This window comes from Coffea eugenioides, chromosome 1 (assembly GCF_003713205.1).
Source record: "Coffea eugenioides isolate CCC68of chromosome 1, Ceug_1.0, whole genome shotgun sequence".
Taxonomy (NCBI): domain Eukaryota; kingdom Viridiplantae; phylum Streptophyta; class Magnoliopsida; order Gentianales; family Rubiaceae; genus Coffea; species Coffea eugenioides.
In genome coordinates this window covers 44,579,919-44,598,542 of record NC_040035.1, presented here as the reverse complement: position 1 = coordinate 44,598,542, position 18,624 = coordinate 44,579,919, and the positions used below count along the sequence as shown (strand labels likewise).

The 18,624-nt window shown below is 37.7% G+C and overlaps 3 protein-coding genes across 3 annotated transcripts; 2 read left to right on the top strand and 1 right to left on the bottom strand.

The window, feature by feature from the left end:
* Positions 1–1,522: 1,522 nt before the first annotated feature.
* Positions 1,523–4,074, bottom strand: LOC113773377. The gene is made up of 5 exons (XM_027318011.1): positions 3,302–4,074; positions 3,072–3,193; positions 2,730–2,953; positions 2,619–2,678; positions 1,523–2,482 (listed from the first exon to the last, which is right to left on the bottom strand). Exons 1-5 carry the CDS (start codon positions 4,072–4,074, stop codon positions 1,523–1,525), a joined length of 2,139 nt encoding a protein of 712 aa, XP_027173812.1.
* A 1,411-nt stretch (positions 4,075–5,485) lies between these two features.
* LOC113763319 (acid phosphatase 1) lies at positions 5,486–10,190 on the top strand. Its single transcript, XM_027307092.1, has 3 exons — positions 5,486–6,281; positions 6,441–6,650; positions 9,869–10,190. Exons 1-3 carry the CDS (start codon positions 5,863–5,865, stop codon positions 10,044–10,046), a joined length of 807 nt encoding a protein of 268 aa, XP_027162893.1. The 5' UTR covers positions 5,486–5,862; the 3' UTR covers positions 10,047–10,190.
* A 4,201-nt stretch (positions 10,191–14,391) lies between these two features.
* On the top strand, positions 14,392–17,306 carry LOC113772040 (putative kinase-like protein TMKL1). Its single transcript, XM_027316610.1, has 2 exons — positions 14,392–15,018; positions 16,107–17,306. The coding sequence occupies exons 1-2, from the start codon at positions 14,529–14,531 to the stop codon at positions 16,694–16,696; spliced, it is 1,080 nt and encodes a 359-aa protein (XP_027172411.1). The 5' UTR covers positions 14,392–14,528; the 3' UTR covers positions 16,697–17,306.
* The last annotated feature ends 1,318 nt before the right edge of the window (positions 17,307–18,624 follow it).

Here is an 18,624-nt window from a genome sequence, read left to right as displayed (position 1 = left end):
CTTCATCATTAAGCATGAAGAACCGGTATTGCAAATGCAACCGGAAGGCTACATTACGAATCTCAGAGAGTGAAAGAAATCCGGATAAGCTATATTTTAGTTGTTCAAAGTGCAACTACTTCCAGTGGTATGAAGGAAATGAAGGTGAAGAGTTGCAGAGGCAAATAAATGAAGGTGAAGAAGTGCAGCGTACAAGAAATGGTGTTGATTCTGTAGTGCTTCCATTGAGGAAAGCAAATCAGGAATGTAACTTTGTGCCTCAACAGAATGCATGCATCACTTTCTTGTTCATCATCAATCTTGTACTCTTAGCAATTTATCTTTTCATTCAAATTGTTAAAGCAATCACAGTTTCTTGTTCCAGTAATAGTAGATGTGTTCCAAGCTGTTTGGCCCTTACTGGTCATGCATGAAAGAACCAGAAGGCATGTGTAACTTGGACATGGTGTTAAGCTATGTGAAAAAGAGTTGAAGGAATGTTTTACTTCATACGTATGCCCCCATATTTGTTGCCTATCAGTGTTATACCAAAGTTAAGCTAGACAGAAAATGCATTAAGCTATCAGGTGTAGTTCCTTAGGTACAACAATACTCCCCAGCTAAGTTCATTGGAAAACAACAGTACTAGTTTCACACATAATCCTAAGGAATCAGAATCATAAAGTTAAACGAAAAAACACAGCATGACATTTTTGCAAGAGCATGGGACTGGGAAGCAGCAGAGCATACTTGGCAAGAGTAAATTGCAATTCCCAAACATAAGTACCAAAACATCAGTCTTTGAAGTTGTTCACTAGGACTGGGAATGCAATTAACCACTTGGCATACGTTACATATACAACTAAACAAAAATATGTAGCAATCAACAAGAATCTCATTTGCAACATTATCTAAGAACATCATTCTAGATGATGAGGATTGCTACGTATACAAATGTACCAGATTAGCTTCCCAAAGCAAAACTCATAATACTAGCACTAACTAGAACCTCATACTGGTGCTGCTATTGTCAATGTGAGATCCCATACCAACATAAGTGGATATTGAAGATGCAGTGACTGCTGGAGTTTGTTCTGAGCCAACAGCAATGGAAGGTCTGGCTCTCTTATTGTTGTTAGCAACAGTAGTCCTCTCAGTTCCTGCATTTGGCCCTCATCTCTGAAGCCATGCAACAAATCTTATTAAACTAATGGCTGGTCGACAGTTAGAATAGTTAACAGGCAGAATGATTAACTATACCTTTCTGGTATTAGTACTAGTGCAGGCAGAATGATTAAGTTGAACATGAGCTCCATCAACACGATTTTGAGTGCTTCCATTACTGCCTTGACTTGATACAATGACTGGGACATTTCCTTGTGCATGTTCCTTACAAATCAGATCACAAAGCTAAGCTCATTTGAACAGAATTAATACACAATCAGATACTATAATTTGACATTGCTTCAATTACCCATAGAACAGATCCTGCTAATCCAGCATTAGCAATGCCTCTTCCTGGTTTTCCTCTTCGACTTGCTGCCTAATTTGTATAAGTACTGCTCCCTCTTTTTTCAGCAACAGGAGCTCCTTGACAAGTTCTCCTATTATGTCCAAATCTGCCACACTTTGAGCACCTGAAACTGATTGATCTCTTGTGTTGAGGTGCAGGAGCTCCTTCATCAGCTGCTCTTCTCCTATTTCTTCTTGGTCTACCAGCTCTTCTTCTAAGTAGTGATAGCAAAACTACTACTGGTGTCACATCTTTCATTGGAGGCCACCTATTCATATGTGGAATTAGATTGATCATGAATGCATACGTTTTCAAGTATTGATCAATGGAAAAAGCTGCATCACAGTAGCTTTCCAGTTTCTCCCTTCTATAAAGAGCTCCTAGTGCAGCATGCTTGTAAGGAATGCCTGTCAACTGGAAAGCCCCGCATTCACATGTCCTCTCAGTTAACTTGACTATATAGGACTTATCATAGTCTGCTACTTCAAACGTGTTGTCACTTGTCATTATCAGTAAACACCTTCTTGATTCAGCTGCAATATCCTTCAACTTGCCAATCACATGTGGAGTAACACTAGATGTCCATGTGCAGCCTTTTTGATACCTCTTATGCAATTTTTTCATGAATTTTTGCCTCAATCCTTCAGCCAGAGCAAGTATATTCTTTCCTTTCAATTCTCCAACCCATGCATTAAAAGATTCTGTGAAATTATTGGTGACATGATCACACTTAATTTCAACAGAAAATGCATGCCTTGCCCAATTACACTTAGGAATGTTTGCTAAGTATCTCCAAGCATCTATATTAATATTTTTTATTCTTTCCATAGCCTCATTGTGTCCTATCAAATCATAACTTTTAGCTGCTTGCCAAAAATATCTCCTCAGCAGCAATCCTGGAAATTTGACTTTGAAGTTGCAGTAGATGTGCCAACAGCAATATCGTGCAGCAGCTTCAGACACTTGTTCCTCATAAGCAAGGTTGAGTCCCTAAAAATATAAGTACAAGGTCATCAGTCCCTATACAGAAGTTTCAGTAGCTTTCTTTCAGGCACTTGATTCAGCCACTATAACAGTCATGGAGGAAATCTGAAACATGCTTAATCACAGAAATGAAGAAACATACCTTCTGTCTATCACTCATGAAGGTGAGTGGAATATTGGCTGGAAATGGTCCAAAGAATTCCTGGAAATAGTAAAAAAACTAACTCCAGGCTTCCTTGTTTTCACACTCTACCACAACAAAAGCTAATAGAAACAAACTATTGTTCCCGTCAAGAGCAACAACAGTTAACAGAATGCCCCCAAATGCACTTTTCAAATGGCAGCCATCAAAGCCAATAAATGGCCTGCAACCTGCCAGGAAACCATCTCTTTGTGCCTTAAAAGAGATAAACAATCTCAGAAATTTAGGCTCTACCAGAACGTTTGGCCTATCATAGTGAATCTTCATGATGCTTCCTGGGTTGTTCATCCTCAACAGTTCAGCATATTTTGGTAATTTTTCATAGGCCTCACTGTGTGATCCTTCTATCTGTTCTAAGGCTTTTTTTTTTTGCTCTGTAAATTTGCATTCTACTTGGCAAGACTCCATGCTTCTGCATTTCAGCCTTTACTCCCTTGCTTGTCAATTCTGGGTGATCTCTCATAACAGAAATTAACTTCTTTACAATCCAATCTGATGTAGCTTCTGAATTTTTCCTATTTATGACACACGTATGCTCAGGTGTATATGTCTTAATCATGAATGTGGTTGTATCACCAACCGGGGATGCATGAATCCTCTAGTTACACTCCTCAGTACCATACTTGGCAGTGCACCTGCTCTTTTCATTTTTCAACCTCACCAATGAAAATCCTTTCTGAATAGCATAGTCCTTCAATACTGCTCTAAATGCATCCACATTGGTAAATAGCATCCCTTTCTCAAACTCAATGTCCTCTCTTAGATTGTAAGTCCACATTTTTGACTGCATAATTGCTCTCATAGGATCAGTCTCTTGGTCAGATTCTGAATCAGGCACAACTTGTGCATCCTCAATCTCCTCATAATCAGACAAGTCATTTTCGTCCTTATCACTACTAGAAATTAAAGCCCTATCTTCAGCTATGACATCTTTCAAATCACTATCTATGTCATCCTGCCAAGAGTCATCAGAACTAGAAGCATAAATCTCATCATCACCCTCACTGTCAACTACAGGAATAGGAGCATTTTCAATTCCTATGTCTTTCTGTGCCACAATAAGTTGGTTATTCCTGTCCTCTACCATATTCTCCTCTGTAGTAGGAATAATATTCAGGTGCAACAAGTACAGGTTTATAACAAGATCATTTTCATGAAGTTTGAACATATCAAGGACTGATTTGTCACTACTGATGTCCATAAAACTTGTTGTCCTTGGAATCGCACATTTCATATGCACAAGCATATTCAAATTTCCAGGCAAATCATTCATTGCTTTATCAGTAACATCACCAAGAAGGTCAATATATTGGTAGTTCTTTGGATCAACATTAGGAATTCTGACAGTGTTTCCCATGTAATGGACTAGAATATCATGTGCAATAATTCTTCCCATCCTACATATCAGTGTGTTTGCAAGAAAAGTTTGAATCAGTAGCTCTAATTTCACATATTCTCACAAGGGACATAGTATAACACACGCATGCTTAATCAAAGTCAAACTCAAGTTGCAAAGCTAAGCTACAAAGTTAAGCTACAAAGCTAAGCTGTTGTTATGTATTACAGCTTAGTTTCAACTCAATATTCATCAACTTTTTTGAACCAATAAAATAAAGGTCAAGCATAGTTCATCAAATCAGACATTCTTTAAGCATCCATCATGTGCAATACTTAATATAAGGTCCCCTGTTGCATTCACTCTGGTTGGATGTTAAACTTGGTCATCAAGTCCAACAAACCACAAAAACACAAGGAAAACAGAGACATTATAGGCAAATCATGACCAAGAGTTCATGACACCTGCATTTTCTCCTATTACATGTTCATCATATCAACTACCAATGGAATTCAGCCACAGCAAGTCCAACAAAACAGAAAAACACAACAAAACAGAGATCATTTCGGCAATGTTAAACTCAGAACACTTCATGACACTCGACAAGTTCTCCTTCTACATGTTGATCATATCATATCAACTAGCAATGGAAGATTTTTACCTGTTGTGCATCTCAGTTTTGACAAAATCACTTTCCCTCCAACCGAATGCATGCAATTCAATACTTTGCAATATTTCTCCTCCTCTGCAATGTCCAGCGAGAGATTTCCAGAAAGATACTATCAAATAACAATCGCAGTTATAAGTAGTATTTCATTCCTCTTCATTTCCCGGGCAATTAGACGTCTTATCACAGCAAAATGACGCCATGCAACTCGTACGGAACCCATGCTTCTAGGCGGCAAAGCTTTCCCGGGCTTTATACAGTTTCATGCTTGCTCTCTCAGACATTTTTTGCATTTTATCAGCTGAATAAGTTAACAGCAGAGCAAAGGGTATTATTGGCAATTGATTAGATTTCTTGTTGACTGCTGACCTATTATCACTTGAGGGGTGGTAAGAGAGATTTCTAAAATGTGAGGGGAGCTAAGTGATATTTGAAGAAACTTCAGGGGAGGTTTCTGATATTATCCCTTTTTTTAATGGGTCATGTGAACTTGAGGCTTAACGGACAGAATAAGGACACGCCTTTCTTTCTTTTTTTTTTTTTTTTTTCTTTGGGGTGTTTTATATGACCTAGCAGACAGCTGATACGCAAGGACTAGAATAAGGGAAGACAGTTCTGATTGGCTAAGACACGTCAAATTCTTCCAATCGGGCAACAAACGAATGGAAAAGTCGCTTTTCACCGACAGGGGGACCCACCTTTGTCTACAGGTACACGTATCCTCGCCGTCGGTTCAGTATTCGTCGCCGCCCTCCAATTGCCCAGATTACTAATTCAAATAATTTCTGATTAATCACCGACCATTCCACCAATCAGCACCCTTTATTACCCTTCTTCTTCTCCGGAAAACCCACACTCAGAAAAAAAGGAGGTTTTAGTGAGCACTACTTATGTTACTGTAACTGTAAAGTTAGGAAGCAAATACGCAAGTTTCCCCCAATCCGAATCAAGAAAAGCATATGCCCATTACCTGCCCCATCTTGTGGAATAATTAATATCTTTAGAAAGAAATTACTCGTATAAAATTCAAACCTCACCTCCCTCTTCCCTAATATTCCTATCTTCGTGCATCCCTTTACTTGTATTGTGTATTATACACCCAAATAGACAACCAAGTTCGGAAAGAATACTACTGTTTACTTGGTTGTTGGAGGAGTTCTCTTTGACTTTGGGGAAAAAAAATGACTTCTCTCTTCGTAATGTGCTTTTTCTTGATGCTTTTTTCCTCTTGTACTTTGGCGTATGACAACTATAATTCTCATATATTTCCAAGGCCATTGGTCATTGAATATCCGGAAGGGAATGAATTTCAATTGAGGGAATCGCTGGAAGAACTTAGATTGCAGTGCACAAGTTGGAGGTTTGCTGTTGAGGCTAATAACTTGAGTCCGTGGAAGACCATCCCTCCAGAATGCGCTGCTTATGTTGAAGACTATATGACCGGCAGGGCTTATAGTTACGATCTTCAAAGGGTTTCAAGAGCGGCTGGAGCCTTTGCCAAAAGTGTCGAATTGGCGGAAGATGGAAAAGACGTTTGGATTTTTGATGTGGATGATACTCTGCTTTCCAATCTCCCCTATTATGCTCAGCATGGTTATGGGTACGGTTCCATCGTTCCTTTCTTCTTTTTTTTTTGTTTCCTCGTTACTTCTATTTCAGTCCTTTTATTGACTAATTGGATGAGAATTGACTTTTGGTAGTTTCATTAGTTTGTTGACGACTACATCTCATTTTGCAATTTCTTACTTTAACATTTCAGGTTGGAAATTTTTAATCATACAAAGTTTGATGAATGGGTAGAAGAGGGACTTGCACCAGCCATACATTCCAGTTTGGAGCTTTATCGAGATGTCACGAGCTTGGGATTCAAGGTTTTCTTCTTGACGGGACGAAGTGAACGGCATGGGAATATTACTGCTGATAATCTGATTAAAGTTGGATTCCAGCATTGGGACAAGCTCATACTGAGGTGAGTTTGTTCAACTTTCTAGGATCTACTTGCACGATTTGATGCATTAACATATTTTCTTTAGCTGCAAATCTGTGGAGATGCATAATGGGGATTCTTCAACTGACGACCTACCTTGATGGATTTGGATGAACCATTAGGCATAGCTTTCTCTACGTGCTTAATTATTGTAATCGAATTTCCTTCCTGTTTCCTATATTTCAGATAAAATACGGCCTTTGCACATTTTTTTCCTCTTGAGTGATCAATGATGGTTGTAGGAGGTTTTTTTTTTTTGTTTGGTCATAGTGTCTGTAATTAAACTCAATAGCTAAATTGGAGGATTGCTGTTAACTTAGCAATTTTTCTTCTTTGTTTTGTTTTAACATCTGATACTTGAGTAGGTTCTGAGGAGTTGCTAAAGGTGCATTTAATGCTTCCATAGTGATAGTTATGTTTTGTTGATTTCACAATCAATAGCACATTGTGGCATTCTGATTCCACATCACTATGAGATATGTGGACATGATGATACTCAATAAATTCTGTCCAGTAAAATATAATGAAAAGATGATAGAATCATAAAGCCTCGCAAAAAATGAGGATAATTTGCTTTCAATAGAAAGAACAATTAGCACAGGACTATTTTAGGCCCTTAACGTCTCTAAACCCAAAAATTGCTAAAGGATGAAAATCTTTACTAATTGCATAGGAGTGTTCTAGGACATGCTGGTTATGGTGTACCATACAGTCTTGTACAATTTCATGCATTGGACTGTATTGGTGAATCCATTAGTACTGATATCTGGTGTTAATTATGTATAAACATAGCAGTTGAACAAGATATTAAAGGAAAACAGCTGCTCTAATATATCTATATATGGGCAAATATACTCTGTGCAGTCCTTACACATCTGTTATTGCTGATACCTGCACACTTTGTGTCATGTGCTGGATGTGTGGTTGAGCTATAAGGGCAGAGACGTGGCTGTTTATGAAAGCAGGGTAGTGGTTTCTGCCTTGTGTGCAATGCCGGCAGGAGCATAGCCACCTGGATATCATACTTCTGGTTAGACCTACTAATCAAGATGCCTTGACTCAGATAGGGAGCATTGCCCTGTTTTTTTTATACCCATTAAACTGTCAGGTAGCGGATGGAATGGTATCTGAATGAGTTAGAGTCCATGGTTTAGTGCCTTAGGCAACATTTTGGCCAGTTACCAATCTTCTTTTGGGTGATACCATGGGACTATTCTTCCAAGCTAATGCAGAGAGCACACTGAACTGTGAATATCATAAGCCCGAATCGGTTGCATGTGGTAGACTGTTAAGAAGGCTAGGTCACGTCATGCGTTTGATTTGGAGCTCAAGATTAGGCTATTCAATGAGTAAGCTGTTTGGGCTGAATGGCACTGCAAGCAAGAATGATGGTTTTAAGGTGGTTGGAGGGTAGATATTGCATAGGCTGTGTATGAGGGTGAACAAAGGCCATATATGAGGTGTCACTTATGAAGTGCAAATTTACTCACTTTGGGAATGTCATGAACAGGAAAAAAAGTTCCTGGAGACTGCATGAAATTTTGTAGGTGGTGACAGAGATGGGAAGCAGAAATTGGGACTTGTGTTGGGATTGAGGTAGCTTTGAAGGTGTTCCATTTTTTTATACTTGGTTGTTAGATTCTTAGATGTCTTCTTCCGAGGTTATGTGCTGCCTTATTTTTTCCCCTGTAATTTAGTATCTTCTTGAACATCATGTTGCTTTATTTATGATATTTTATGAATCAAGCATGAGCCCCATACTTTGTGAATATCGAAAGATGAGGTTGGACTGTGAGGTTGAACTCCACCTCTCCAATTGTGAGGTTGAACTCCGTACTTTGTGAATATCAAGCATGATCTTGCAAGCCCCTAACCATTTCTAGAACAGCCTGCACTGACTGGATACTCTTGCACTTTTTCTAGCCCTTTGGCTAGAACGACTCTATTGTTCATGCAGGTAACCAAGTCTCTAAATGTGGTATAAATTAGGCATATTGAGAAGAATCCATGGTCATGAGCCTATTGTGTCAGTATGTATGTGATTGGTAGTAAGCTTACTGCAATCTCAGTGCTGAAAGAAGAGAGCTTAGGTCTTGCTTGCTCCAAAATACCAAAGACCACAGAACCTTTTGCGTTAATATCAGGGGTTTTCTTTTCTCTTTTTCTTTCTATAAACGTACTCCCTGAGAAACTGATTTGAATAGGACAGAGTCTTTCATGTTCAATGAATTTTGAACAGGACAAAGTCTTTTATGCGGAATGAGATTTGGATAGGACAGTCTTCATTTACTGTTTTTTCTTTCTATAATGATAATGCATATCTACCTTTACACCTAATTATGGTACCATTCCCATGCCAAGCATACAATTCAAATTCAATATTTTTGGGAAAGAACACGCATGTCGAGATTTCTTGGTATATTTATTTTCTAATTATAAGACAAAAATGATACATAATGCTTTTGACTGGCTGGTCTTTTGGTTAATTCTTTTTCCATAAGACATTTTCTTTTCATTCTGTCTCAACATAACCCAAGATCGTGTGTGGTCTTGTTCTTTGTTTTGGAGTCAAATTGATACCATGCCTTTGTCCAAGAAGTTGATGCTAGAGTTAAATTCATGTTTTGTACTTTGCCTTTTCAGGTGAGATGTTGCATTGAGTTTCCATGTCTTAACACTTTGCACTTGGGAACCCTCATAAATGATGGTGATTAGAAGCTTAATTGTTGGACTGATAGAAGGTTGACTGTTAACATGAACTTCCTCTTTCATGTTTTCATTGGTGATTTTACAACTGGTTGCTCAGCGTAAAGTCGGGGTCCGACATAACCATCTTTAATCTTCTGCATTTTCTTTGCATCTTTGTGTAAGATTAGAGGTTCAGCACAAAGTCAAGTTCTTTAAATACATAAAGAAAAACACAAAAGAAGTTGCTTCGAATATTTATAGGGGTCTTATTTTCTTTCCTGAACTGAGCGAGATCATATTGTCCTTTATGAAATATAAGTAATCAACTTTTTTTTGTTTCATTTATATTCCTGTGCCTCCAAAAAATATGAGACAGAGGGGAAGAAATTCAGAAAAAGTAAATCGTGTAGGTCCTTGATTTTTTGCTAATCCCAATAGATATGGTAAGCTGAGTTGCTTTACTGATTCAAGTGCCTTTGACTAATCTTTTTTGTTTCCTCCAAATTCTAAAGATCCCCGGAGGACCATCCGAAGCAGGCAACCATGTACAAGTCAGAAAAGAGGGATGAGATGATAAAAGAAGGCTATCGAATTGTGGGCAACTCCGGAGACCAATGGAGCGATTTACTAGGTTCCTCTCCAGCTAATCGATCGTTCAAACTCCCAAATCCCATGTACTATATTCCTTAACTTCTACATATTTTTCACGAGTACCATCTACATTGTGACAAGTGTGAATACATAACACAGGGTAATCGTTGTTGTAATCCCTTTTAAGGCATTAATACTAAGGCATAATAATAACGATTCACCGACCGTGAAAATATTCTCTCAGCTTCTTGAGAATTCTCTCAGCTTCCATCGCACCTTTATTCTTGGTAAGTAGCAGTCGGAGCCTCTCTGCTTGATGGGCAAGGGCCTCAAATTAACATAGTCCATCACAATTCCTCTATCCAGCCGGATATAGCACGACTCTAAAAGCACGTGCTCTGATTTACAAAAGTTCCATTTTGTGTAGCGTGTATGGTTCTAAATTCTGCATTCAAGTTTCGTTTAACTAGTAGAATGAAGAATTCAATATGTGAGTGAGGGATGAATTGAATGAATGGTACAGGGGAAGGGAATGTAATGAAATGTCCCATGTTCGAAACCTTTCATTTATACTTGAAAAAAAGAAGAAGAAGAAGAATCCAATAATACGTGAATCATGTTGCTGTATTTCTATCAGAAAGAAAGGAAGTAGTTGTACTTTGCAACCCTCCACCGAAACTAATTTGGCACTACGCAATTGTTGTGAAAGGTACGTTGCCTAAATAAACGATCATGACATTGCAAATTATTAGGTCACTGGTGCAAGAAACGAACCAATTCACGAGTCAGAAAAACATATTATTGTGTCTGTGTTTAGTTTGTGACTTTGTGGATTGTGCGGATCGGAAAACATATTCGGCTTAATTGGATGTTTATTATTGCATTGGCCATGCATAAGGAGTGGGGATTAGCTAGAATGGAATTTATTAGTTCCCGGATAGAGAGGAATGGAATGTCCCTCTCTTCATCCATTTGCCTACCAACTCTTCCCTATTTCTTTTCTCCGTTATCATTAGAAGAAATTCTTCAAAATAGTAAAGATATCTAATTGACTTTGTAAGCAATTATTATTCTTCCATATATTTATACACTTTTTTTAAATTAATTTTACTTTTTTCAAAAAAAAATTAACATATGAACTAATACATTTTAACGAGTGTCCTCTGCTAAAAAAAAAAAAACCCTAGTTAGAAATCTATGGAAAAGCAAATTCAAGTATTATGCTAGTACTTAATTAATAATTACAAATTACATACATGAATAAGTTGATGGCCCCGGTATGTCTGGAGTTTTTGGCATGAAATCATCCTCACGAGGTGGGGCCTTCCCATTTGACTGAGCTTGAAAAATCATGAAGATATCAAGCCACAGGTTTAGTTAGGTGCCGGGTCACCAGCAACTAATCAATATTGCCCATAATTAAGGCACGAACCCACCACCTAAGTTGCTTGAAAAAAAAAAGTGCTTTTTTTTTTTTTAACCACCAGCATAGTAAAAGCATTTGAAACAGAAGGTCAAAAGGATATAAACCCAGTCCGGGAAAAAGTAATTGAGCCATGCAAGACGGCAATTTTTGGATTGCATTTTCTAGAATTTTTTGTAGAAAAATTACTGTAACGGTTTGATGTATGTGAGAAAAAAAGATAATAGTGAAATGTGATCATGAAAAAGAAAATGACTGTCCAAACAAGGCCAATTCGGAGAGGTGGGCTTCCTTTCTTTAATGCTCCTGGCTTCGTGCCCCTTTCTTCTTTTAAAGAGATTAGGCAAGAGAGACAACACATCACCATTTGATCCGATTCCGAGGTGGACGAAGGCAAGGGGAACTGGATCCAGGACCATATCATATCTGGACCATTCCGATTACGCAGATATAGGCATTAATTGTTCTTTCTTAATAAAAGGTCAACAAAAAAAATAATGCAAAACTCATTCATAGAATAGAAGTGATGTTTCGAACGGCCAATTTTACGCCTTGAGGACCAATCTTCTTAAATGGACCTTTTTTTTTAAAAAAGAATTGTGTGCTTTCTTGTTGCTTTCCAACATGGGCCAAAACCTGCGTAGAAGAACGAGTCATAATTACCGAATAATGCACTAACTCGTCGTTGTAAGTAGGGGAGAGTTAGGTTGAATGGTAAGGTGGAAGTAATTATAAATAGAAGATGTTGAACTAGAGAATCAGATCTTATACAACTTATTGAATCAGAATCGAACCTAGATTTTGGAAATTGGAATCAGAACCGTAATCGTGACTAAACGTTCATATTCATTCATCAAAATTTTGAACTAGAATAGGATCGGTGATTTAGAATTGGTTCAAATTGTTTTTGAAAAAATAATTGCTACCGTAATCTATTTGACAAGTTTAGAGTTCAATATCAATAGTCAACACCCAATATCAACAAATCCAATTCTAACCCAACAATTTATTATCCCATCCCATTAATAGGTCTAGACCCCATAAATAATCTAAATCAATAATGAGGTATTTTTTCATAAAATTTGCATCATTTTTTCGTTTTCCTTGTACATGATAATACAATAAAGTTCTTTTTTTTTTTTCTATATTCATCGTCATATTTTTTTTAGAATCAGTTTTTTAACAAGCAGTATTTAACCATAATTAAAGGAATCGAAACTGTAACCGAAAGAAATCAGAAACGTAATTGGAATAAAATCAAAATCAAAATCAAACTGGAACCAGAGCTTCAAGAACTGATTCAAATTGCACCTTTTAAAAGAATATGAACTGTAAATTTTAAAATCAGAATCAGTGGTTTTGGTCACGTCTAAATGTCAACTAATCCAATTTGGCATTTACCAATCTCCCACTATTTTTATTTTGAATTTACCAATCTAACACTGTTTTTTTTTTTTTTTTTGAATTTACTAATCTCCCATTATTAACTCTACCTACATAACTGCATGGTACAATTACACAGTGAGTTGTGGAACCCCATATCCGATCCCATCCCAAATTCCCATATGAAGAAAGCACTAATAACAGCCCCCCCCCCAAAAAAAATGCTCCCTGGGCACAGAATTTTTATCCTAATATTGGTCAACCAATAAAATTGAGGGTTTGATACTGCTCCCTGGGCACATGCACCACAAAAATAAAAATACATTTGTACAAGTATGAAAAACTGATCGAATATTTGTCAAGTGAACAAAGTCTAACTTCTTCACTTTAAAAAAACTCCGTAGCGTGATTCTATATTCTTTGGATGATTTTCTTATTTAATTAGCCTTTGAAGTTTTAAGTGTTCATTATCAATATCTTATCTTTTAATAAAATGTCCCAAAAGCCTTGCGAAGATCGTGGAACCTGTTAATCCTACTAGATTTATTTCATCTTGTCTGGTTAATTCTTGGATCAGCTGATTAAATGCGTCAAGGTCAGTCGGTCTGAACAAAAAGAAAAAAGGGTTAATTTGATTTTACAATTTCTTCCCTTCTTCCTCATTTACCATGGAACAAAAGAATTAGCCAATTAACGCAAAAGCTAGATGATCCATAACAGCGAATTCTGGTCCTAACTGTATGTACTATGTACCCACCACCAATGTTTTGTATCCCAAGAAAGCCAGAATCAACATTACACCTTTTTGATGATTGACGGGCAGGAACGTACTTTAACAACTATAGTGGTAGTACAATCTAGAGTCCATGTCGATACAAATTGATAAAAATAGATCATTTTTTATATAAAAAAAATTTTGTTATTAATATGAGAGTTATATTGACGCGTGATTTGCGAGAAATTTTTAAGAAGTCTTAGGTCATGTTGGAGTGCATTTCTTGGATTTTTTTATAATAAAATTTTGTAACGATTTGATATATATATATATATATGAGATAAAAAAATAATTTAAAAATATATTAACAAAAAAAATAAAAAAAAAATTACTTTCCAAACAAAGTGATCGAATCGAACCATAAATTCACAGGAAATTTTATTATCAAAAAAATATAAAATAAAATAACCTACAGCCCACAGCCCAACTCCCTTGAGCCAGCCAACAGCAGAAACGTCGCTAGCACAATCCCAATCAGGACCGGGTAAAACCAGCACATGCTGCCCCTTTGTGATTTTTTTTTTTTTAAAAATTTTCTGCTGCCTGACATTTAACGCCGTCCCTGACCTGAGGCCTGAGACTTATAGTCTTCCATTCCTCCAATCCGTTTGTTGCAGTCTTGCAGACTGCAGTTTACCTCAGCACCTCTGTCCTAAGAAGCCCATCTATCATCAGCGGTTGCAGTGGCAGATGTTTTTCTTTTTATCCACCAGCGATCCCAAACTCTTCATGGCATTTTCCGAAATTAAGGAAGGAAATCCGTTTTTCTTTCTGTTTTCTTGTTAATAATGATTATGAACCCATGTGAGTGATCACATTTCACTTTCACTTCCAACTACCGCTTTCTAATAAATTCTAACCTTCCTACCTACAAATCTTGGATCTTTCTTCTTGTCCAGAATCGAATCCCGTAAAGTTACCATCTTTTTTTTTTTTTTGGCTTTTCCCATATTAGAACAAACATCGCCCCTCCACAGAATTACTACTCTTTCTAACCAAAATGGAGCACAAGTATATGCTGGCATTAATCATAGGGCTGTCTTTATCAGGAGCTGCCGCAATTCTTTTCCTGATGATCTACTGTTGCTGGAAGAAGACAGAACAAAATGTCCCAAAAGATTTAGAAGCCGGCTTTGAGTTTAAAGAAAGAGAGGCGGGAACGGATAGAGAAGACTTGATCAGGTTTCAGGGTGCTGAAGATCTCAGTGTATATGATATCCTTGAAGCTCCAGGTGAAGTGATAGGAAAATCTAGTTATGGGACTTTGTACAGGGCTAATTTGCTGCGTACTAACTCACTTGCTCTGCTGAGATTTCTGAGGCCTACTTGTACATTGAGGATGAAGGAAGTTGTGCCGATTGTGCAATTATTGGGATCTTTAAGGCATCCAAATTTGGTGCCCCTCTGTGCATTTTATGCAGGGTCCAGAGGAGAAAAGCTGCTGGTTCATCCGTTTTACCAGTGGGGCACCTTGGCCCAACTTATAAGAGGTTAGACTCTACCAATTGTTTTTTGATTCCCTTGACTTGTTTCTCTTAGCTTTGCTCAGTTTTTATTTGTTTGAACGGATTTCTGACGACATAAACAAAACTAGGCGCATCAGCAACTATGCAATTTGAGTAATTACGGGACAATGCTCAATTTTCTTTGGAGTATGGTGTACTAGAAATTTTACACACATCCATAGGAGGAAAACAGTTAACATGGATGAATAGTTCAAATTTTACGTTACTAGGTAAAATTTGACTATGTATACTGGTTTTCTCAAGGGGAAGATTGCAGTCTTTCCCTTCTGCTTTTTCTTCTGATCTTTTTTTTTTTTTTTATCAGAAATTGGTACAGCAGCTTGTTCTTTCTTCTTTCTGGGTCCTACTTACGTATGCCAAATGCTTTCTTGGTTAGTTATGTAGATTTGCCTCTTGCTTACTGTGTTCTTGGCTTAATTTGGTGATCTAAGAGAAACATTTTGTGTCCAGTAGATCTGTTTTTCTTGCTTCCTAAAATTTCTTAGAGTATCTAGTAGGACGAAGCACAAATTTTGGTACTTGTTTTAAGTTCATTTTCTTTTCTATAATAGTCTTGGTGGCTGGCAAAGCAATGGGTAAGCTCCTTGTTGAGTTGTTGTTAGCTGGATTGACATAGATTTGTCTTTATTATCAGACTCAACAGCCCATCACATGTAGGACAATCATTTTAATATGCTTAGAAAAGAAAAGATAGGAAGAAACTAGACATGGATTATTCCCTCATTTGCTCCTCTATGTAACCCTCCCACGGTTCAACAATCTTTGACAGCAAAATGTGATAATGTGTCGTCTAATGCATGAGACAATGCTGAGTAAAAGGTTTTGCCTCCAGACAATTTTCATGCATGACCATTTTCCCCTTCAAAAGTTTTGGATCTTAATTTCCTGCAGAGACTTCTTGTCTGAGAATTTCTTTTCCTCGTGTTTGGAACAAGTCCTTCGTTTGATTAAGACAGTCTAAAGTTTATGGCTAATTTAGTTGTCAGAGCTAACATGATGCAACAAATCATCCCCTATGTGCTGAATTCAATAATCTTGTCTCTTATGCACAGATGGAAACGGGGAAGCACACAGATGGCCAATCATATATAGGTTATCCCTGGGTATTGCTAATGGTTTAAATTATCTTCACAATGATTTGGAGATGCCCATAATTCACGGAAATATAAAGTCAAAGAATATACTACTCGATCGGCATTGCCAACCATATCTCTCAGATTTTGGCCTGCATCTCCTTTTGAACCCAACCGCAGGGCAGCAAATGCTTGATGCTTCTGCTGCTGAGGGATACAAAGCACCTGAGTTGATAAAAATGAAAGACGTTAACGAAGAGAGCGACGTTTACGGCTTTGGAGTCATCTTGCTGGAACTACTAACAGGAAAGGAACCAATTGATGACAACCCCACCCCTGATCAAGATTTTCACCTGCCAAATGCTATTAGGACCGCAATTCTAGATGATCAAATTACTGAATTGTACCATCCAGACATTATTCTTAACGAAAGCAGTGACCAAAGGGTAGTTACCAAAGATCGCATCCTCGTACTGTTCCAACTGGCTATGGCTTGTTGTTCTCCTTCACCTTCTCTTAGACCTGATGTGAAGCAGATACTCAGCAAGCTTGAAGAAATAAGAAAATGAGAATCTTGGTTGATTTCTTCTGAAATATTGACCGTTGATGTTCATGAAAATCAGTTAGTTGGCTTAACCGAGATTTATTTGGTGATCATGGCACTAGTATTAGGACGAATTGGCTATCTTCTGCTGATGAATAGAAATCTTAAAAGCATTCTATCCTGCTCTGAGAGAATTTGTGTCCATGTATTGAGATGATGATAAGGAAAGGATTGGGAATGTTCCTTGCGAGCTCTAGCGTAGACGGTAGACTAGCATTTCAGTTCACTAAATCAGCATTCCCTTTTCAGGTTTTGGGATTAAAGATGGAAAAGTTCTGCCTGCAAGGTAAAATGTTTCATTCTAATGACTTGGGGGGATGAACTGAAAGTACAGTATCCGGTGACATATAGCTTATGCTAATGATGTCACAACTCTCGACCAGGTCTAATGGGGATCTTCTGGGAATGTACTTTGAGAAAGAGCAATGCCCAGCTAAGCGGACTGGAAGAGAAGTGAAAAAGGAGAAGAGATTGAAGAAGATGGTCAACAGAATCAGCAAATTTCACGGTTGATTTTTCTTTGTGGCCAGACATTGTACACATAACAAACATATTATTGGCTATTATTTTTTTTATACACGACAACGACCAAATTTTTTTTTTTTTTTTTTTGGAAAAAAAGGCTTCAGACCGTGAATTTTCATTTCAGCAATCTTCGTATACAATTTGTCAATCTCCCTTCTCCGCGATGGTTTTCCTAGATTAATTCTCAAATCCTTCACTTTGCCCCCGTCGTGAGTTTTAGACTCCGAGCCTTCGTTCATCCGAGTGGGGAAACACACAGAAAGAAGAAAAAGAAACCATTCGAAGAAATCCTAAAGGCTGACTTTAATACCTAATATTCTTGCATGAGTTGCGTTGACTTTACTCTTCTTCTAAACACTAGCACCCGCTCGTGATAATTCTCTAAGCACGCCATGGAAGTTGTGAGAACTGTATCCCTTTAGAGGTTTTCAGGTGAGTTGGGTGTAGTAAAGGAAATGCAGTTCCCGAACTGCCGCCATGTATAATCATCTATCATGCAGCCACCTAAAAATAGTACTGCTTCACAGTTGCAGTATTTTGGTCCTCAAAATTTTGCACTTTGAAGTTGCTAAATTGTCCCAAATCACTACTGTTTACCGTTCAAGGAAGGTGACAGATGGGCAAATAATGTGCTTGCTGTCCCTTGACATAACTAACTTCTAGAAGGGCGAAAAGCGACTTTAGCATTCAAGAATAACCTCACATTGCCTTTGATTACGCAAGTAGTTTGGGGTGGCTTGGGCTGTTAAATATGGACATTTGGTATCCAAGAAAGGTTGTATGTCAGCAAACAAAACAGTCAGCTGTCACTTCTATTCACTCGTTATTGAGTGCTTCTGCATAGCAATTCTGCTGTGATGCAATAATGTGCTTGAAGATTTACTACTTCTCTTACTCGGTTGAGTGTATGACTAATCCACGATTACAACTACTTCTGTACATAAATCAATAAATTAACCGGATTTTACGTAGCATGAATTAACATTATTGATGCTATGTATATCTGCATAAACATAAAAAAAAATCATGCATCTATCTACTCTGCAACGATGCTTGTAAAGGAGCTTCTAGTGTCTTGGACAATTCTTTGTTAACTCTCCAATAAAATTCATTTTTCTGTACGGATCATATGTATTTGTGTATCTTTTCAACTACTGAAATTTGTTACCAGTTGCTAACCCTTTTTTGTCCTTGTTCTGCAGATCATCGTCACGCTTGACATAATACATGGCAGATTGGGCTAATCTTGTACCAGAGCTGCTTGCACAGATAGCCCAATGAATTGCTGGCCATGACTTCATTGTCTTACTGCACACTGTATGCAGGCAGTGGCAATCTGCATCACGAACTTTTAAGGGAGAAACCACA